Here is a 22209-nt window from a genome sequence, read left to right on the forward strand (position 1 = left end):
ACGATGGGTTTGAAAATCATAACCCGTCATTTATATAAACTTTCAATAAATTGGTTCTCAACTAAACTTAATATATATATATATATACCAAAATCTGATATATAAAAAAAAAAAAAACCAAAAGCTATAATTTTTCCCTTTCAACCACTGAATATATGTATCAAATACTTAGCTAGTTTGCTGGCCATATTGATCTCTAATTAGCATATCATTCCAATATTATATTTATAATCTTACAACACAACCAACCACATGAATATATAAGTAAGTGATAAATGAACAGATAATTAAATACTCATACTCTTCACATCCGAACACAATAAATAAATAACTTCCAATAATTCATAACCTTCCAATACCAAAATAATATCCAATATCAACATAAAACGCTATAACGTAAACTCATAAACCAAACATAACAAAACACTTAACATAACAGTCAATTCTTAATTTGGAACCATTTTTGTTCTTGGACCAAGGCCAAAAACCAACTTGAACTAGCTGAAATCGTCAGCAACAATATGGGTATCTGGGACAATCTGTAAAACTTCAAAATTGATCTTCAATACCTACATAAATGGATAGAGCACGAAGAGTAGATGAATTTTCATACCTTACTCGACAGATTCCGTGGTCGGGGTAGCCAGAAAATGCAAATATACAGCCGGAAAAAGCCTAACTATTTCTTAGCTTCGATTCGAGCTCATCCTTAGCCAATCGGATCGAGTCTTAGGTGGGTTTTATAGAGGAGGACGAGATGAACACTTTTTGTGAAGGTGGCATGGCCATCTGGTGAACGATAACATCGATTTTGTGGCTTGAAAGTCGAATCGTGTTGCTACAGTGATGTCGAAAAACTAAGAATGAAAAATGGTTGAAGCTGCTGTGGGAGGAAGAAAGAGAGAGAAAATAAAAAGAGTTCGGGTACTGTAGCGGATATTGTAGCCATAAGAAATTTTAAAATTCCATTTACGTCCTTTTCGTTTCTAGCCCTTTTCTCCTTCGTTACAACTCAGAATTGGCGTGCCGCATGTTTACGAACTCATATCGTCGAGCTCTATGCAATGGTACCACCCAAATCCTCAAATTCCTTCCCGGTCAAAAAAATCAACTTTAAACCTAATAAAATATTCTAGGGGTATAATTGTCTTTTATTAGAATAAATTAATAATTAAATATTAATTAAGGACCAGGTTGTTACAATAGGGTGTTTTACCTAGGGTAGGAGTTTGGGCCATAGGTTTGGAAGTTATTTATTTATTGTGTTCAAATGTGAAGAGTATAAGTATTTAATTATCTGTTCATTTATCATCTGCTTATATATTCATGTGGTTAGTTGTGTTGTAAGATTATAAATATAATATTAGAATGATATGCTAATAAGAGGTTAATATGGCTAGCAAACTAGCTAAGTATTTGATACATATATTCAGTAGTTGAAAAGGAAGGATTATAGCTTTTGGTATCATATATATATAGATATATTTTAAGTTCAGTTGAGAACCAATTTATTGAAAGTTTATGTAAATAACATATTATAGTTTTCAAACCCACGCGAGGGTACCCCTAGTTGCCTTGAGGCATTTATGCTCCACTAGTTTGGGGCGTCTGAACCGTGTGGTACCAGTTGCGGCTCGGATTGAAGTGTGTCTTCGAGACCGCCGATTCTGGATCAGGTTGATTGACGCCCTCGAATCTCGGTTATGCGGCTCGGGTTGACCTTGTGTCACCGAGACTGCCAGCAACCGAAAATATCGGAATTGACGGAGTATCAAGAATTGACGGATATCAAGAATTGATGGAAATAAAGGGGGTACGCCTAGGTGGAGAGGATTTAAGTTATGAGATGCTTTTAAACTAAATTGAGGATTTTATACAGTTACTATAATTTTCTTAATCGATATACTTTTGTCACGAGAAAAAGTTGGATATATATATATTTATATATATGTTTTAGGTAAGTTTCAATACAAGAGTATAAAGGTTTTCGGAACTTATAAATCTTTAACTTATTTTATTTCACCTTATTTTACTTTAGTATGTTTATTCATCTTTATCTTTCATTGTTTTATATAGTATTAAATATCATAAGTTTTTCTAGTATATTTTGCCTCATGAGTCTTAGAGTTATCTAGACTGTGGGAGCGAGGATTGCGGACCAGTTTGACTAGATGTCTCTGAGTCCAGCGAGGATTACAGGTCAGGACGTGTCACCAATGGTGTCACGAGGAATTGATAGTTATGGCTTTCCAAGTGTTATTACTTGAATCTAAATGCTTTTATTTATTCAGTTGATTATATATTGTCATGTGAGTAATGCCAGGAAGCTTGGAACAGGAAATGAGAACTACGTGTGGCTTGATCAATCAGTAAGGGTACGTAGGCAACCTATGGTTACACGGTGCAGCCACGAGTTACAATGGTTGAGATTTCCAATGTATTATTGTTGTTCTGGCAGTTGAGATGAATTTTATTAGCATATTAATTTATTTGATTTGTTGCAGCCTAAGGCCAAATTGATATGATGCTTAATTTCTTTTGTATATAATTCGATACATGCTAGCAGTTGTGATACATATATATATTTAAACATATATGCTTGTTTCACTGGTGACATATTTTTGGGAAATGTCCAGTTACAGAGGAGACTGCTGAATTTTTGGTAGAAGTCGCATTTGAATTTCTTTTAATTTCAGTTAAAAGGGCAATTTAGTCTTTTGTGCCCAATATTAGCCAGGTGTCGAACAGTCACAGGGTTCGGCTCGGATTCCAAAGTGGAATTTGGGTCGGGTCCTATCAACTTGGTATCAGAGCAAGGTTTAATTTCCTGCAGACCTTGCACCTCGTGTGCATCCGTAAGTTAGACAGAGTAGCACGTTCGATGTAAAATGATACCTCTTTTGCGTAAGAGACGTCGCAAATTGTATTAGGGAGTGTCGTAAGCTCGTAACCCCAGAAAAGTAGTGGATTTTAAATTCAGGGTTACGATAGTCAACGGTGGGTCGTGGCAAACCCAATTGAGAGTTAACAATGCTTAAGGAGATTATAAGTTCTCTAACAGAAAAATTCACAAAGCGAGGTACAATTTCAGGCACACGCATACTGTACCTAGTGTGTTGACTACATAGCTAGGTTTCCACTCAGTTGTCAGAGATAAAGAGCTTAGTAGTAGATTGTCAACTATAAAGATCGAAGACATTGTCAGTGAGTAATGTTTAAATGAGCCGAGAAATCTTAGCTACAAAGATGGCAAGTCTCTTATTCATACAGATGAATTTGGATTCATTGGATTTGGCTTTGCCATGCCTGGAGAATTAATTCAAAAGAAATTACATTAGTAAGAAACACAAGGAGGGGAAACTTTCCTAATTTATAAAATGTTGTCACCAAAGACAATCCAGATTAGGCCATCAATGGTTAAAGTTGATGTTGATTCAACAGTTTCAGATGATTAAATGGTGCACATCGTTGAAGATAGTTAAAGTAAGCAAATCACATAGGAATACAAAATTTCTCAAGATATTTAATTGCACCTCTAGATCTTGGAGGGGTGCCTAAGGAGTATTTCATAGGGTATTTAGAGAAGATTGGAAAGACACTTACAGTGCTCTCTGCAGTAGGCGTGCAGTGTTCAAGTTGCTTATAACCTTGGTGAGGTGGATGATGATTATAATCGATGAAGGATCATTACCGGAATTCTTTTTAAAGAATTATGTTGGCAATGTTGCTGGTTAATTGTAATGAAAGAGGAAAGCTGAAAAGCCAGAAGTATTGAATCCGCTAAGATAAGTTAAAATTGTTAAAGGCTTTCAAAAGTTTAAATCACTCCCTAAAAGGAATTACAACAACGAAATTGTCAGGAGGAGTTAATCAATAAGTTACATAAAATGGGTGAGCTGCGAGCTTTTGCTTTAGTATACGGGGATGTGTAGTACTGCATAAGGGGGATGTTCATAATATGAACCAATACCCTTTTCGATTGAAATACGATTTGATTGTATAATCTATAATTTTTCTCACACTGGTCATTTACTTAACCCCTCATCTTTAAAACGCAACAGGTTCTGAATTTGGTTTCACCAGGATGTGGTTGAAGGGGGAAACTATAGTCCTTAACAATAAGTAAATGTCAGGATAGGTACTTGGGTTCTGACATTTAAGTTTTCATTTTGGTGATATTCATGTTTTAAAGGCAAGTTTTGGAATGTTTTAAAGTTGAAAGACCCTTCAATTGAAGCTTTATTAAGTGGGTAGCCAGGAAATATGTGAAGTTAAGTTCCAGACATGCAAGTTATGGAAGAGATTATTGGGGGACTCGAGGAGTAGATGAGGGTTTAGTACCCTCACCTCTTCGAGCGACAAGTATGAAATTTCGAGGACGAAATTTTTATAAGGGGGTAGATTGTAACAACCCTATCCTTAATTAATATTTAATTATTAATTTATTTTAATAAAAAATAATTATACCCTTAGAATATTTTATTAGGTTTAAAATTAATTTTTTTTTACCGGGAAGGAATTTGAGGATTTGGGTGGTACTATTGCGTAGAGCTCGACACATGAGTTCGTAGACATGTGGCACGCCCAATTCCGAGTTGTAACGAAAGAGAAAAGGGCTAGAAACAAAAGGACGTAAATGAAATTTTAAAATTTCTTATGGCCACGATATCCGCTACAGTACCCGAACTATTTTTATTTTCTCTCTCCTTCTTCCTCCCACAGCAGCTTCAGCCATTTTTTCTTCTTGGTTTTCAGCATCACTGTAGCAACAATGACTGTTCGACTTCCAAGCCACAAAATCGACGTTATCGTTCACTGGATGGCCATGCCACCTTCACGAAAAGTGTTCATCTCATCCTTCTCTATAAAACCCACATATGACCCGATCCGATTGGCTAAGGATGAGCTCCAATCGAAGCTAAGAAATGGTTAGGCTTTTTTCGGCGGTATTTTTGCATTTTCCGACAACCCCGACCACGGAATCTGTCGAGTAAGGTATGAAAATTCATCTACTCTTGGCAGCGGCGGATCCAGGAATTTTTCAGCAGAGGTGCAATTTTCAAAAGCTAAGAGCTCCCCAAAAAAAAAAAAAATAACTAAACATCCTTATAATTTAAACAATACTAATGTTATTCATAATACATTAAAAAAATATCATTATAATTACCCTACAATTGTTGCCGACGAGATTTCATATCTTGAAAACGTCGCATTATATTTATATTACTAATACAAGAAAAAACATATTTCTCAATGTAAACAACCAAGCTATCACTCAACCATTGATTCCCTATTTTGTTACGCAATGGTGTTTTCACAATATTCATAGCTGAAAAAGCTCTCTCAACTGAAGCTATTGCAATGGGTAAAACTAAAGCCAATGTAAGAAGTAAATATACATAGTTGTATATTCTACTCCTTCCTATATTCACAAATTTTTCTGCCAGATCAGTAATTCCTTTCAATGGTGAAAACACAGTGCTGCTCTACATATCAACAATATAAAGCCCAAGTTGATCTTCAAGCTTCATGAGGTCTCGGTCATTAAATTCTTGAGGGTAAAATTGAGCAAAACGAAGTATTTTTTGTTTGTCAAAAGCTGCAAAATTATAAGCCGGACTCAAACATGTCATACAAAGAAGCAATTCAGTATTTATCTCAGTGAAGCGATTATTCAATTCCACTAGTTGCTTATCAATGATAGTAAGAAATAGGTCCACACGATAATAATGGTGCTTTGTGATTTTCTGAGCTTTACGACGTGATCTCCCTTGTGGTACAAATAAATCATCCATGTTAGGAACATCAATATCATTGTTGCCACAAAATATTGATACTTTGCCAAGCAGATCATCAAAGTCATCATCCCTCATAGATTGTAGCTTTTGCTTACATCTTTGGACTAACATCATTGCATTCACAATATCTTGATCTTTCTTTTGTAATGCCTTTGACAAATCATTTGTGATTCCCAATATAAATCTCATCAAATATAGGTGAAACACAAAGTCAAAAGTTTGTATTTCTTTCAATAACCTATTTGCTTCACCTAAATTATCTTGGTTGACATCATCAACAATCCATTCAAGCACCTTCACCACGGGGTGAAACATAGTATTAATACTCAGTAAAGTATCATAATGTGAGTTCCAACGTGTATCACAAGGACGTTTGAGAGTAGTCTCTTGATTTAACCCTTGCCCTGTTTCAAGATCATCAATTTCAAGAGCTTTCATAATATCTTTTTGTTGTTGCTCTCTAAGTGCATCACGACGCTTACCCTCCAATAATGCCACGGCTACAAGAGCTAGTTGTAGTTGATGTGCAAAACAATGGACATAATATGCCTTGAGGATATTCTCTTAAAATCTGTGTTTTAAGACCATTGAGCTCACCTCTCATATTACTAGCACCATCATACCCCTGTCCTCGTAGTCTGGACATGCTCAAATTTGTTGAAGAAATCAACTGCTCAATTGCCTCTTTCAATTTGCTACTAGTCGTATCAGAGACATATTGGACACCCACAAACCTTTCAATAACTTGCCCTTTTTTGTTCACATAACGCAACACCACCGCCATTTGCTCTCTTATTGAAACATCACGTGATTCATCTACCAATATAGAAAAGAATGCATCGTCTATATCCCTAATAATTGCATCAATGGTTTCAACAGCACAAGAATTGACAAGTTCTTTTTGAATGTTAGGAGCAATATACTTGAGATTCCCTGGAGCATTCTCAAACATAACGGCACGAACTTTCTCATCATGATCGGCAAGAAATTGCAAAAGCTCCACATAATTACCCTTATTGCTAGATGTTTCACTTTCATCATGACCACGAAAAGGAAGACCTTGTCGTAATAAATATCTAGTGCAATCAAGTGCGGCAGTTAATAGAATGCGATAATTAACACGAGCTTGGTCTGTCTGCTTGATCACAATGGTTTCAACGTGTTGCTTCTGATTCATTAAATCTGTACAATGTTGTGTAGCTTTATTGTGAAGGCTTCCAACTTGTCCAACATGGTCCCTAAAATTCTCAAGTCCCTTCCTCCAATTTTTAAACCCTTTCTCAGTGAAGACATCGCTTCCAACCTTTCCTTGTTTATCAAAGTCGCATTTAAAAAGATAACAATGAAGACAAAATGCAGCATCTTTCTCTTTACTATACTCTAACCAAACAAATGAATCAAACCATTTCACAGGAAAACGTCGATTACTCTCCCCCATAAGTGTTTGAGGCATATTGTTTTGGCTTTTAGGCTGACAAGGACCCCTTTGCAGATAGGCTCTTCGGATTTGTTCTCGAAAATTGGGATTATAATAAGTCATTGGAGGTCTAAGGCCAGGGTCTGCAGGAAGATTAGCTAATATTTCATCCAACTCAGTAGGCGGATTATTTGAAGGTTGATTTGAACTAGCCGGATTATTTGAAGGAGGGTTGGAACTAGCCGGATTATTTGAAGGAGGGTTGGAACTAGACAGATGATTCGAAGGAGGATTTAAACTACCCAGATTATTTGAAGGAAGATTTAAACTCTTTCTCTGAAAGTACCGTTCCATAACTGTACAATTGAAACAAAATAAGGGTTTTATATCTATTATTATGACTAATTGACTATAATTTATCAAATAAATAAATAAATAATTATCAAATTATCAATTAAATAAATAAATAAAAATTAATTATACCTCGAATAACGTGTCACGTAGCCTCTTTCTCCTCGAGTTTGCTACTGATCTTCCTAATATAGAGAGAGCTAAATAAGAAAAAAAAATTATTATAAAAAGAATAAACAAAATTGGTGTTTGCTCAAGGAAAAAAAAAAGCATTCAACTTACTTTGGATTGGCGTACTCAAGAAGAAAAAAATTGCAAGATTCTTGTGATGCACACACACTTTGATGAAATTAGGTGATGTTATTGGTCTTTTATAAAGAGAATTCCCAATTCTACTTAATTAATGAATTCCCAACTCTATTTAATTAAGGAATTCTCAAAACCCAATTGTATAAAGAGAACTTTCAATTAAAACCCAATTAAGTAAGGAAATAGAAGCCCTTTTTCAAAAGCCCACAAAAAGCCCACGTCGTTTCCCTTTGTTTTTTTTTAATTTCAAAACCCTAGTCCAAAACGACGTCGTTTTGGCCAGGTTTTTCAAAAAAAAAAAGGCAGCATATTAAATGGTCCAAAACAACGTTGTTTTGGCCAAGCTTCGTTAAAAAAAAAAGAACCCTCGCGCGATGCATGCGCACCAAAGAACTCCCAGCAGTGGTTTGCGCATTTCATCGAGCACGTTGTGTGCATCGCAGTCTGAAGCAGGTGCAACTCCATCGTCTGTAATGGCTATTTCCGGCCACCGGAGGTGCAGGCGCACCTCCTTGCGCCTGCATAGTTCCGCCACTGACTCTTGGTGCTCTATCCATTTATGTAGGTATTGCAGATCAATTTTGAAGTTTTACATATTGTCCCATATACCCATATTGTTGCCGACGATTTTGGCTAGTTCCAGTTGGTTTTTGGCCTTGGTCCAAGAACAAAAATGGTTCCAAATAGGGTGTTTTACCTAGGGTAGGAGTTCGGGCCAGAAGTTTGGAAGTTATTTATTTATTGTGCTCAGATGTGAAGAGTATAAGTATTTAATTATCTGTTCATTTATCATCTACTTATATATTAATATGGTTAGTTGCATTGTAAGATTATAAATACAATATTGGAATGATATGCTAATCAGAGATTAATATGGCTAGCAAATTAGCTAAGTATTTGATACATATTTTCAGTGGTTGAAAAGGAAGGATTATAGCTTTTGGTCTTTATAAGATTTTGGTATATATATAGTTATATTTTAAGTTCAGTTGAGAACTAATTTATTGAAAGTTTATGTAAATAACAGATTATGATTTTCAAACCCATCGGGAGGGTACCCCCCAGTTGCCTTGAGACAGTTTATGCCCCACGAGTTTGAGACGCTGAACTGTGGTGCTTGCGACTTCGGATTGAAGTGTGTCTCCGAGACCTACTAGTTTGCGGATCATGCTAACTACGGTCCCAATCCTGCTAGTTTGCGAGTTGGGTTAACCTTGTGTCACCGAGACCTGCCACGGGAATTGACGGAATATCGGAATTGACGGATTATTAGGAATTGACGGATATCAGGAATTGACGGAAATAAAGGGGGTACGCCATAAACTACCTCGGAAGACTCTTAGTCCACAAAGTGGTCAGCCTTCCCAAACTAGGTCCACGAGACCCGCGTGGGGTCCACTATCACCTATCACAAATCCAGGAGTCCCTAAAGGTCCCAATAAGCCTAGGACACATGTCCCGAGAGTTCAGTCTCGATCGGACGGTCAGATTACTCACGATCACATGATCGGACGGTTACTATATACCTAGCCCTAGGGTTGGCATTTCCAGATTGTTTGGGACTCCATTTTACAATCCGTCGAATCCTATATGATCCTGGAATTACCTAGATCGATATATAAGAAATTGGCTGTGATCCAACAGTTCGAACCTATCGAACCCGGAAATTGCACAATAGGCAAAATCAGTTCGATGCTCAAACGGTATCCAGATTAGAATCCGAGCACACCTACGCGCTCATAGTAACTAGGAGATCAATTTAGGACTGAATGTAGCTGAACCACTCTGTCCACACATGGGTGTCCAAAGCGATACCGCTCACCGGAAAATCTCAAAATCAAGGGCCAAGCTTCCTACCCTAGGTTATGGACATCAATTGGAGCCACTTTTGTTCTTGGACATACCCAGAAAATGGCCGGAAGTGGCCGAAATCGCAATCCCAAAACCGGCTGAAACCCAATTCGAAAATCGAACTACCTAGGCTCAAAATTGATAAATTCCTACCTCGTGAAACGGTGGCCGGAGGGGTCCGAACGAGCTTTGTGAAATTCCTTCAAAATTGTCCAAACCGCCACCGTTTTGCGACCAAGAAAGCGGATCGAGTCGGGATGGTGGGATGAAAGAGGGAAGTGAGGTGGTTCGTTTGACACCAGTCTTGCTTGAATTGGTGGTCGGAGCTAAGAGAAATCCCTTCCTCAAGTCGGCTGGTCGAACTACCCAGAATGCAGAAATTCTGGGTTTTAAAAAAACTGAACTTCGAGATATTTACGATTATGCCACTGAACTTCTTTTGATCGTCACTTCTTCGTTACAACTCCGATTTGAGCTTACTACGTGTCTACAGACTCGTTTCATCGTGCTCTATACAACGGTACAACTGAAATTCCCAAATTCCTTCCCAAATCAAAAGTCAACTCTTATACTAATAAAATATTCTAAAGACAAAACAGTCTTTTACCTGAGTAAATTAATAATTAAAAATTTATTTAGGACTGGGATGTTACAATTATTGATAGAATATTTATTTTTAATGGAATATATTGTATTTAACTTAAAACATTAGTTTAGAGCATTTGGATACAAATATTTAATTTTCAACATAATACTTTATTTATCTATATCTATATATATAAAGCAAAATGCAGAGAATGATGAAACATTCAAAATACCAGAAAATGACATTGGTTAATCCAAACATTAAGAATTGAAATTATTAATTAAATGAGAATAATATAGTAAATTCACACTTTTTCATATTAAAAAAATTAAAATAATAATAATAATAATGAATTCTATTTTTATGGAACACAACTATCCATTATCTTTTTTTAATTTTAAAATAAAATAAAGTTTTTTTTTTTAAAAGCCTCTTCCAGGTGCAGAAGCGCGTCCGAGAGGCTAGTTTTATAATTAAAATAAATTTTAGGGTGTGATGGAAACATATTTTATACAATATATATATATATATATAGTGGAAGTGAAAATGCTTTCCCTTTTATCAAACACTTGAACAAAAAAAATCATTTTAACATAATATCATTTTTAATCATTATATACCGCTCACAACACTTTCACAAAAAAAAAAAAAAAAAAAAAAATTTACCGAACACTTAAAAACTGTTTATTGTATTAACAACATTTTTAACAAAAAGTTTACCAAACACTAAACTGATTTCTCTCACAACAAATATGACAGAGATTATTTTCACATCAAAGTAATGCCAAACTGGATTGTTAGAATATCACTTTACCCAAAAAAATTACTGCCCAATGGTAAACAGTAATTTAAATTTAATAATTGGCAAAGAAATACATATAATATTCATATGCATAATAAAATATGTAGATATTTTCATATTCACATGACAAAAAATTTACCGAACACCTAGAAACTGATTATTGTATTAACAACACTTTTAACAAAAAATTTACCAAACGCTAAATTGATTTCTCTCACAGCAAATATGACAGAGATTATTTTCACATCAAAGCAATGCCAATCTGGATTGTTCACTTTATCCATAAAAATTACTGCCCAATGGTAAACAGTAATTTAAATTTAATAATTGACAAAGAAATACATATAATATTCATATGCATAATAAAATATATAGATATTTTCATATTCACATGACAAAAAATATATAGGTGATTTTTTTCATAAAAGATAAAATAACAATCTGCTCATGATCTCTCACGGCGTTGCAAAGATTTGGCAGCGTGGCAATGGTCCTGGCAATCACACCAACCCCACTTCCTCATCATCATATCCCTCTTCACAGCTCCAATAATGGGGACTCACGCACCCACCTCCACACCCATCTTCTCCACCTGTTGAACGAGTGTACGGACATGTCTCAGCTCAAGCAGATACACGCTCACACATTGCGCGCCACATCGACCACAAACCCACACACCCTCTTCCTCCATAGCCGAATCCTCCATTTCTCTTCGCTCGCCGATCTCAACTACGCGTTTCGGGTTTTCAATCAGATTGAGAACCCTAATTCGTTCATGTGGAACACTCTCCTCAGGGCCTGCGCACGAAGCTCTCAGCGCGAAGAGCAGGCCATGTTGCTTTACTGTAGAATGTTAGCTGAAGGGGTTGCTATGCCCGATCAATATACGTTCCCTTTTGTTCTTAGAGCTTGTGCATACTTGTTTGCCTTGTCCGAAGGGAAACAAGCGCATGCCAACGCTGTTAAACTTGGGTTTGATTCGGATGTTTATATTAACAACAGTTTGATTCATTTGTACGCTTCTTGTGGGCGTTTGGAATTGGCGAAGAAGGTGTTTGAGAAAATGCGCGAAAGAAGCGTTGTGTCCTGGAATGTTATGATTGATTCGTTTGTTCGGGCTGGCGAGTTTGAGACTGCGCTGAAACTGTTTGGTGAAATGCAGAAGAAGTTTGAGCCCGATGGGTATACAATGCAGAGCATTATAAATGCTTGTGCTGGTTTGGGTGCTTTGTATTTTGGGATGTGGGCTCATGCTTATGTGTTGAGGAAGTGTGATGGTGGTCTGGCTAACGATGTTTTGATAAACTCTTCGTTGATTGATATGTATTGCAAATGTGGATCCTTGGAAATTGCTCAGCAAGTCTTCGACAGAATGCCTAAACATGATGTAACTACATGGAATTATATGATTCTAGGATTTGCCATGCATGGTCAAGCTGAGGCTGCCTTGAAATATTTTGAACGTTTGGTTAAAAAGGAGACCTTTGCGCCCAATTCTATCACATTTGTTGGTGTTCTGAGTGCATGTAATCACAGAGGCATGGTAAACGAAGGACGCAAGTTTTTCGATCTGATGGTAAACAAGTACAGGATTGAACCCCGATTAGAACACTACGGATGCCTAGCCGATCTCTTGGCACGTGCCGGCTTCATCGACGAAGCTTTGAATTTGGTGACAACAATGCCCATGAAACCCGACATTGTAATATGGAGGAGTCTTCTTGATGCATGTAGTAAGCAGCATGCTAGTGTTGAGCTAAGTGAAGAAGTGGCCAGGCAGATCCTCGAGTCTACAGGAGGCCAAGGAGGTGTTTCTAGTGGTGTTTACGTGCTTCTGTCAAGAGTATATGCTTCAGCTAGCCGTTGGAACGACGTTGGATCGATTAGAAAACTAATGACAGATGACGGTGTAGCGAAAGAGCCCGGCTGTAGTTTGATAGAGATAGATGGTGTTACCCATGAATTTTTTGCAGGGGACACATCTCACCCTCGCAGTAGAGAAATATATAGGGTTCTGGATGTGGTTAAAGAAAGGCTTGAAGTAATGGGTCATGACCTAGTGAGAGAATAGCCATTGCCTTTGGGCTCTTGAGCTTGAACCCTGGCGTGCCTGTACGCATATTCAAGAACCTGAGGATATGCAATGACTGCCATAAGGTAACCAAATTGATCTCTAAAATATTCAACGTGGAGATTATCATGAGAGATCGTGCTCGATTTCATCAATTCAGAGATGGCATCTGCTCTTGTATGGATTGTTGGTAACTTTTCACTGTTGTATGATTGTATCACGAGTCAGCAAATGTATAGAAAAAGGCTATTTGCCAACATTTCGTCGACATTTTTCAGGCAGGAGGCTTATCTTTGGCCTTCGCACGTTGTGAGAGAATAAGTGACGTTTTAAACAATAATTAAAAAAGAAATTAGCTAGTGGGTTTGGTTTGAGGTCAGCGAATCTTCACCTGTTTCCCATTAGGTCTCTATATTACCTGCGTTTAAAGCGGGAGAAAAGTCTTGCGTGGGGTAAATCATGTTCATCAGATTTCAAAGTAGCACACGTTTAAGCTACCAAAATACGTAAATAAATAAATAAATGATTAAATCCACAAATAATTGTTACAGGAAGAACTGGCAGCAGGAGGAGGAACAAAGCCATGAATTCATACATTTCAAGGCAACAACGTTAGCATATGTCCTTCCACCATAGCCAACAACAACATACGTCCTTCCACCACAGCCAACGACATCAACTAAAGAAAGGGCTTCCCCCATTATCGTTGATTCAAATCCTTTTAAGCTTTAACATACAAACAAGTCTTAATCGATATGTACAGAAGACGCAGTAGCCTGACCAAAACTTTGATTTCCATTTGATACCTCCCTCCTCCTATAATAAACCTTGTTTTGCAAGAGATTGCCCAACTGATGCATCAAAATGTAAAACAAAACAAATCAGGAAACCAATCCAAGTCCGAAAACAGATTACGTTAACAAGCTAGAAACTAATAAAAGGCTCACCTTTTGAACTTGACTGCACCAGAACAACCTGCATAGTGACATTGTTTGGGGGAAGCTGCAAGCGAAGGGGAAAGAGCTGGCGATTCAAAGGGCTTCGAGCACACACAATCAGACCCTCAATTCCTGTCTCTTCCTCCAGTTTACGAGTCAACTCATCAACCCCATTTCCTTTGAAGGTCATAGAGTAACCCTGCGCTGCTTCATCGTCCACATCACCATTATCTTCAGCTATATGGTAATATATCGTCCTCCCCTCAGACTTTGGTGGCGACTCCGCATAAGAATCACTCGACTGCAACACCAACATGAAAAAAAATTACTCAAAATTCGAAAGATTTCAACTTTAAAGATTTAAGGAAGAAAATAGAAAATCCCAATTCTTAAACAGACCTCTTGTCTGGAAAAATGGTCGGATTTCATCGAAAGAGCAGAGGGGGAGCTGGAATCGAATTCCAGGGAATCGGAATGGGGAAGAGGCTGTGGGGCCGAAGGTTTATGCACCGGAGACTGAATATGAATCTCGACGATATCCACATCCCACAAAACCCAATCTTGAGTGGCGGTTCTGTGAGGAATGTCGTGGGTCACCGAGTTGCGCCACGGAGGCAGGCCCCCATTGGCTCGGAGGAAGTTGCCGTACCGGGTCCGGAGCCGGACCTGGGTGCCTTCTCTGATGGGCTCCCACTCCACCGAGGAGTCGAGCCGCCGGGGCAGAGTCTGGAGAACTTTCCGGCCGGTCATGCCGAGCAGGTAGGGCTGGTTGGAGGCGGTGAGGTACTTGCCGAAGCAGCTCTTGAGGCGGATGATGGTATCGGATTCGGGTACGAACTCGACGGTCCATCGGGCCTTCTTGGATGACCCGTTTCGGTCTTGGGTCACGGACTCTTCGTCCTCCTCGGCTAGGAGGTACTTGTCGTGGTGGCTGCGGAGGCGCACCGCCTTGGCGTTTTGGAAGAGGTTCATGCCGATTCTGAACTTGTTCGAATTGGTCTGATCGGAACAGAAAAAATAGAGTTGAAGATTTTAACTCAGAGAAGGAAAAATATTGAATCTAATTAGGATTTTTCAGTTTCGGATTGAGACACGCAAGTGGATGAGAAATCCTTATCCTTGCATTTGTATTTGTATTGCTTGTGAGCTACGACAAAGGCTAGTCAGCGCCTTCACACAGCCGAGTTAGTACAACGCGGTTCTGTGTACGTGGCACTTACGTGGCCTGGTTTCTTCGCAGTAGGTTCCGTGTGGGAGGCCATGATGGGCCCACTGCATGCATGGGCCTGGGCCGAGCCCATTAATTGCTTATTAATTTATTTAAATTTGTTTGTTTCATATGTCAAAATCACCACAACTGAAAACAGGTATGATCTATCTACTAGTACTACCTTGCTTTTCTGTGTATTTATAGCTTTGATAACAACTAGTGATTACGTGTTTGCAGATGAGGGTAGAATGGTCCACTCCCATTATAGTAGTGCAAAGATATGACAAAGATGTATAACTACATACAAGTTCAAAATGATGAAATCCAATCAATGATGTTTTTTATGACCAAAATGTCTTGTGTTTGTTTTAAAGTAGTGCGGTTTTTGTGTCCACTCTCTGTGCCCATTAAGTTGTAGTGCGTAAGGGTTGGTGTGCAGTTTGCATACAAAAATATCTCTAATAACCAGCCAAATAAGGAGACAAAGATCAATCTGCAATATTGTAATTAAACAAACAAACAAACTAAAGATATGAAAAATTGCAACCTGGAAACAATATTTTACTAACAAAAGGCAAATTCGATAGCTTCCATCTTTTTGCTTCTAGAATACACAATTCCCACATTTTGTGTTAACCTTTTCATTTGCAACCACAAAGTAAGATTCATATTATATATGTGAAGATTAAAATGAAGCAGGTCGTTTTCTTTCTACTTTCTTATCATAATAAATCAACACCAAGCTCCCACTCGCAAAAGGAATTGGCGTGTGATATTTTTGCTCACTACTTTAACTCGAAGTTTATGCTCATCACTCTTCTTAATATTTGACGTGTACATAGATATAATTATAGTTAACTTTTGCTTTGATTTATATAACTATAATTATGTTTATGACACGTGTTAAATATTAAGAAGAGTAATTAGCATACATCTTGAATTAAAGTGGTGAGCAAAATAAAGTTTATTATACTTTATAGATTCCTTACTTACACATTTAGAAGTGTACATGCATACCCAATTAATCAATCAAACATTATGTCTAGTCGCCAGATATCAATACACCGCTTGCTTGTCAAACTTTTTGCATGCCTAAAATCATGACCACAATTTAATCCAAACACAAAACCTCAAAGCCTCTAAGCCTCTGCCACGAGAAAAACTTCCCTATTTTTGTTTCCTTATCTAATTCTCTTTCTCATATCCTGATAAGTAACACATGGAGAAAAATAAGGAAAAAGGTGCAATGAAATGGAAGTAGAGAAATTGTTCTCCTCTACTACCTTGCCTTTGCAGAATCAATCAACAATTAATCACAATTAACAAATGAAGCTTCTTAATTACTCAATTATCAAACTAATAATATAATTATTTTAAAAAAACAATAAACATTAAAGACATACCTGCCTAGCGAGTTTATTTGAAGACGGCGTCGGAGACAGCAGCCTAGGCGACTTTGTCGAAAAAACAGAAACGGGCGACCCGTATTCCGACCCGTTAAGCTCATCAGAAAACGACGAGAAACTCGACTGCTGCGACAGTAAAAAATCCGTGAGATACTCGGAAGCCGGGACCTCGGCTTCGATGACGTCCCACAAAATCCAGTTCTGGGTGGAGGCCGTGGTAGGGTCGTCGTGAGTGACGGCGTTCCTCCATGGCGGCGGCCCACCGTTGGCGCGCAAGTACTTGCCGCACCACGTCCGAAGCTTGAGCTGAAAGCCATCGCGTATGGGTTCCCACTCGAACTTGAAGTCCATGCTCTTGTCGGCTTCCGCCTGGAGCACTTTTCTGCCTGTCATGCCGAGGAGGAAGGGGTGTTCGGCGGCGGAGAGGTAGAGGCCGTGACAGCTCTTGAGGCGGACGACGTGGGATTTGTTGTCGACGAGTTCGACTGTCCAGCGGGCTTTTCGGGAGGCGCCGTTTCGGCTCTGGCGCACGGACTCTTGGTTGTCGTCGGCGACGAGGTACTTGTCGAGGTGGCTGCGGAGCTTCACGGCCTTGGCGGTGTTGAAGAACTCCATGGTGATGATCAAGATCAATGATCAAGTTGAGAGTGATGAAGATGATTGAAATTGATTATAGTTGTGGGATTTTAGTAAGAATAAAAAAATGGAGAAATTGAGGTGATTTGGAAAAGGTTGGTTTGTTTGGAAATTGCTTGTTGGTATTAAACTTGTTCATACATTGACGATGAAGTCATAATAATATTATAAATTGGCATGATGGCGAGAGCAGAAGATGAGAAGGAAATGACGATCTGGGACTTTGTTAATTGACTGAGGAAGATGATGAAGTTTCCTGGTGGAAACAAATTAATTGAGTCCAAGAATACATATGGGGGTTTTGTGGCAGCTCGTGACTTGCAGAAAAATTTACATTAAACACGAATACCACTGTTTTGTTATTTATGACTAATTATGTTATGCTAAATAGAAACGTTTGACATAATTTGATTGTTGAAAATAATAAAATAATATTATTCGTGTTGCAACCAAGTATTTCTCCGTGACTAAATAGGGGGATGCAGAATTGACCATTGGATGATTTGTCTTGGCATGCTCGTGATACATGAGTCATGGTAACGCGTCTAAGGGTGTTGTCGTGTCGTCTAGAAGCTCATGTTAGTGGACCGATGGTACATGCCCTTTTGCTTCTAATTCTCTCTGTCAAACAAAGACTGAATTACCTCCGCCACAAAAAAAAAGAAAAAGGAATAAAAAAGGGGGATTGATTTACATGCACCAATTCATGAATGAATTTCTTCGTCTCTAGAAACAAATACAATTAATGTATTAAGTGAGTGAAAATCCTCTTAAATTTGTCACTTGAGAGGTTATGAACCTACATGTTTTAACTGGAAATAACGATATCCAATATATTGTTCTTTTTTATACAAGCGATAATTTAAACTACTTAAATATATTTTAATATCAAACCAGGATGAAACGGTTTTAGGCCGGCGTACTCTACAAAATATATATATATATATATATATAGAATATCACTTAATTATCTTTCTCGTATTTATTTTATTTTACGCAAAATTGGCCACTCTCATGCTAAAACTCGTTGGTTTTATTAGGTCCCTGATTGTCGCAGTGACAATTTCAGTAAAATACAATACATACAACACCAAGCGTGAGCGTACAAGGTCAAACCGATTGCGACTCTGAATGATAGCACCAATTTAAAAATAAAATAAATAAAAAAGTTGTAGACAAAGCACAAAACAAATTGAAGCTCAGCTTGAGTTATTCTATAATGAGGGTCTTATTTAAGGTCATTAGATAATGTCATATCTCTTAATTGTTATATCAAATTAATAAATTAATAAATTAAATTAATTAATTAATTTGATTCAACAATTAAGAGATAGGACCTCATTTCCTCACTACGATAGAATTCTTGAGCTCAGCTGTCCCAATCCACAAAGACGTTTTTCATGGGCCATGCATTGGTGTCGCTGGGTCTTCAAGACAACATCAATTCATACATCTGGGCTTGCGGCCTTAACTTCGACAAAACAGTAGCGAGGGCAAAAAAGCTATAAAAAAAAAAAAAGATTTAAGCTTGCTTGATGTTGAAAGCGGAGACCCCTATGCTCTGCTACTGCACGGCTGCATGTAACCAAGTACAGAAGATAATTGTTTTTATATTATTTCCCACAAATCGACGAGCTTTTTATAATTTCCATGCTCATTCTGGTCTTGGGGCCCCTTACCACTATAATTTTAAAATAAAGAAAAAAGAAAAGAGAAAAGGCTATTCTATGTTTTCACCCTCCCTAGTTTGTCAAATGCTTTCGCATGCCCCCAGTCAACACAAGCAATAAGAAAACAAACAATGTCACATTTTTATTTTATTTTTTATATATCTAACCTCATAATCTATATATAAAGCAAAAGATGAAAAATGATAAAATATTAAAAATATTAAAAAATATTCTTAGTTAATTCAAATATTAAAAATTAAAATTATTAATTAAATAAATATAATATAGTAAATTCATATTTTTTTATATTAAAATTAAAAACAAAATCAGATAATAAGTCATATTTTTATGAAATATAACTATCTATATTATATTTTCTTATTAATTCATTAATTCATTAATCTCCGACCAAAAAACTTATAATTGATTACTCAACGAATATATGCTGACAGGGAAAGACCTCAACCTCAACCTTAAAGCTCAATAATGGAGGAGGAAAAATACAGAAGAAGTTGCTTACCAAAGTAATTTCAGACCCAGAAAGCTAAAGTACGTATGAATGTGATGTTACACCCTAAAAAGTAAAAAAGTAAAAGCATTTATGACTGCTGCAATTGAAAGAGAATAGAAGAAAGAAAAGGGAAAGAAGAGAAACAGGTAAGAAATCTATGAAAATAGAAACAAAGAGGTAAATAAATATTTCAACTCAGACCTCGATCGCCATTCGTCCACCCACCCCTTTCGAGTTTTTTTGTCTTCTCTCCACCTTGCTTCACGTGCTCCTCCTCCCTCCTCTACATCAGATTCAATTCATTTCGAGATCTCATTTTTATCTTTTCATGACTTCTAAAACTACACTCTTTACACTCTCTCATTCACCACATTCCAATTCCCATTCCCATCCATGCCTCCACCAAACTCAACCACTCTCTCAGCAGCCCTTGTCTTCCTCCTACTGACCATCTTCTCAGTTTCCACAGCCACCCACTCATGTTCTTCAAAACCAGAGGCCTCCTCCTCCTCCACATTTTCATGTCCACCATTCACTTCACCACCTCCCTTTCCTTTCTCTTCTTTACCCGGTTGTGGCCACCCTTCCTTTCAAATCAAATGCTCTGCTCCTCATTCCACCATCACCATCAATAACTTCTCTTTCTCTCTCCTTCGCTACGAACCCAACTCCACCTCACTTGTTCTCTCCCCTCACATCACCAACTCAACAAGCTCACTTACAAAATCAGCCGACACAAACTGCTCGTTCCCTCACTTTCTCTCCATCCCCGACCGCTCCATCAACCTCTCTGCCTCGCCTTTCCGAATCTCCGACGCTTCTTGTTCTCGGCTCTCCGTTCTCAAACCTTGCTCCCCTCCAACTCTTCCCAACTGCAGCCATTGTCCTTGGGAATGCAAGCTCATCAAAAACCCACTCAAGCTTCTCCATGACTGTGGATCTCCAAACCGCCCTGTTACAGCGCAGGGCTGCCAAGGCGATGTCTTGGGCTTTCTCGACAATTTCCTCAAATGGGGAATCGAGCTCGAGTGGGACGAAGCTCAAGACTCTTACTTTTCCAGCTGCAGAGATTGTCAGGCCAACAATGGCTTCTGTGGCTTCAATTCCTCTGACCCAGAGAAGCAATTCCTCTGTTTTCACCCCAGGCCTCGCTTTTCACCACCATGGATTAGCAAAGACAGCCCCAATCGAATCGCCATCTTGTCCTCTGTATTCACATTGGCTTGTTTCCTAATCATTGTCTCAGTCTTTATAGCCATTTTCAGGTCCAGAAGATTAAGCTCCTCTGCCACAGAAGAAGACCCAACAACCTTGTTCCTCCATCGCCACCGCTCGGCTAGTCTTCTCCCACCAGTCTTCACATACGAAGAGCTCGAATCCTCCACCAACCGGTTCGACCCGAAGCGCAAAATCGGAGACGGCGGGTTCGGGTCAGTGTATCTGGGTCAGCTCTACGATGGGCGGGTCGTGGCCGTGAAGTATCTCCACAAGCCCCACCATGGCGCCGCCTCTGGTCGAGCCTTTTCCAACAAGTGCTTCTGCAACGAAATCTTGATACTCTCTTCGATTGACCACCCAAACCTGGTCAAACTCCACGGCTATTGCAGCGATCCAAGAGGCCTTGTTCTGGTCTACGATTACGTCCCTAATGGAACTCTCGCCGACCACCTTCACGGCCCGAAGAGCTTGTACCGTAAAGGGTCTCTGACGTGGCAGGTGAGGGTCGACATTGCTCTGCAAACGGCTATGGTTATGGAGTACTTGCATTTCTCGGTGGTGCCTCCGGTGGTGCACAGAGACATAACGTCGTCGAATATATTCGTGGAGAAAGACATGAGGATCAAAGTTGGGGATTTTGGGCTGTCCAGGCTATTAGTGTTTCCCGAAACGTCGTCGTCTACGTCCGGGTATGTCTGGACAGGCCCGCAAGGGACGCCCGGGTACTTGGACCCGGATTACCACCGGTCGTTCCGGTTGACGGACAAGAGTGACGTGTACAGCTTCGGGGTGGTGCTGCTGGAGCTGATATCCGGGTTGAGAGCGGTGGACCAGAGGAGGGACAAGAGGGAGCTGGCGTTGGCTGATTTGGTGGTGTCCAAGATCCAGATGGGTCTGCTCCATCAGGTGGTCGACCCGGTTTTGATAGTCGATGGAAATGTGATCGACGGCGTTGATGTGGCAGCTGAGCTGGCGTTCAGGTGCGTGGCGGCGGATAAGGACGACCGTCCAGATGCCAGGGAAGTAGTAGAGGAGCTGAAGCGTATCAGGAGCCGTACACGTGGGATGAGCCGGGCTTCGAGTTCGAATTTGACTGGTGATGAGGTGGCGAAAGGCTGATTTGATTTGATGGGTGGGTGTACGTGTGTGGGGTCAGATGCACATGTGCGGGGTTTGACTGACAAGCGAAAGTGAAAGGGAGAGAGAGTGTTTGTGTTGTGTCTCATCTCAGCTCTCAGAAGAAGGTTTTTGTGTCGCAGAAAAAGACTGTGGACTAGATAGAATGTGAATAGATATATCTGTTTGGTTACTTTAAGAACTGTGTTTTTTTTTTTTTTTTTTTCCAGTTTATGGCTTTTACAGTGTATTATAAATTCCAATATTCAAAATCGAAGTTCGGCGTTTTGTTCATGCTTGCGCAAACCCAAGTGCTCAT

At 38.9% G+C, this 22209-nt stretch overlaps 3 protein-coding genes and 1 pseudogene across 3 annotated transcripts; 2 read left to right on the forward strand and 2 right to left on the reverse strand.

The window, feature by feature from the left end:
- Positions 1-5168: 5168 nt before the first annotated feature.
- On the reverse strand, positions 5169-7569 carry LOC103321706 (uncharacterized; annotated as a pseudogene).
- A 3967-nt stretch (positions 7570-11536) lies between these two features.
- On the forward strand, positions 11537-13453 carry LOC103321650 (pentatricopeptide repeat-containing protein At1g59720, chloroplastic/mitochondrial). The gene is given in 2 exon segments (XM_008223482.3): positions 11537-13168; positions 13171-13453. Coding segments are annotated over 2 exon segments (1776 nt in total). The 5' UTR covers positions 11537-11601; the 3' UTR covers positions 13380-13453.
- A 220-nt stretch (positions 13454-13673) lies between these two features.
- Positions 13674-17733, reverse strand: LOC103321649 (uncharacterized). The gene is made up of 4 exons (XM_008223481.3): positions 16737-17733; positions 14523-15122; positions 14133-14424; positions 13674-14036 (listed from the first exon to the last, which is right to left on the reverse strand). Exons 1-4 carry the CDS (start codon positions 17352-17354, stop codon positions 14002-14004), a joined length of 1545 nt encoding a protein of 514 aa, XP_008221703.2. The 5' UTR covers positions 17355-17733; the 3' UTR covers positions 13674-14001.
- Positions 17734-19806: 2073 nt separating this feature from the next.
- LOC103321651 (Protein kinase superfamily protein) lies at positions 19807-22184 on the forward strand. Its single transcript, XM_008223483.3, has one exon. The coding sequence runs from the start codon at positions 19950-19952 to the stop codon at positions 21891-21893; it is 1944 nt and encodes a 647-aa protein (XP_008221705.2). The 5' UTR covers positions 19807-19949; the 3' UTR covers positions 21894-22184.
- The last annotated feature ends 25 nt before the right edge of the window (positions 22185-22209 follow it).

Source organism: Prunus mume, linkage group LG2 (assembly GCF_029339155.1).
Source record: "Prunus mume cultivar Tortuosa linkage group LG2, ASM2933915v1, whole genome shotgun sequence".
NCBI lineage: Eukaryota > Viridiplantae > Streptophyta > Magnoliopsida > Rosales > Rosaceae > Prunus > Prunus mume.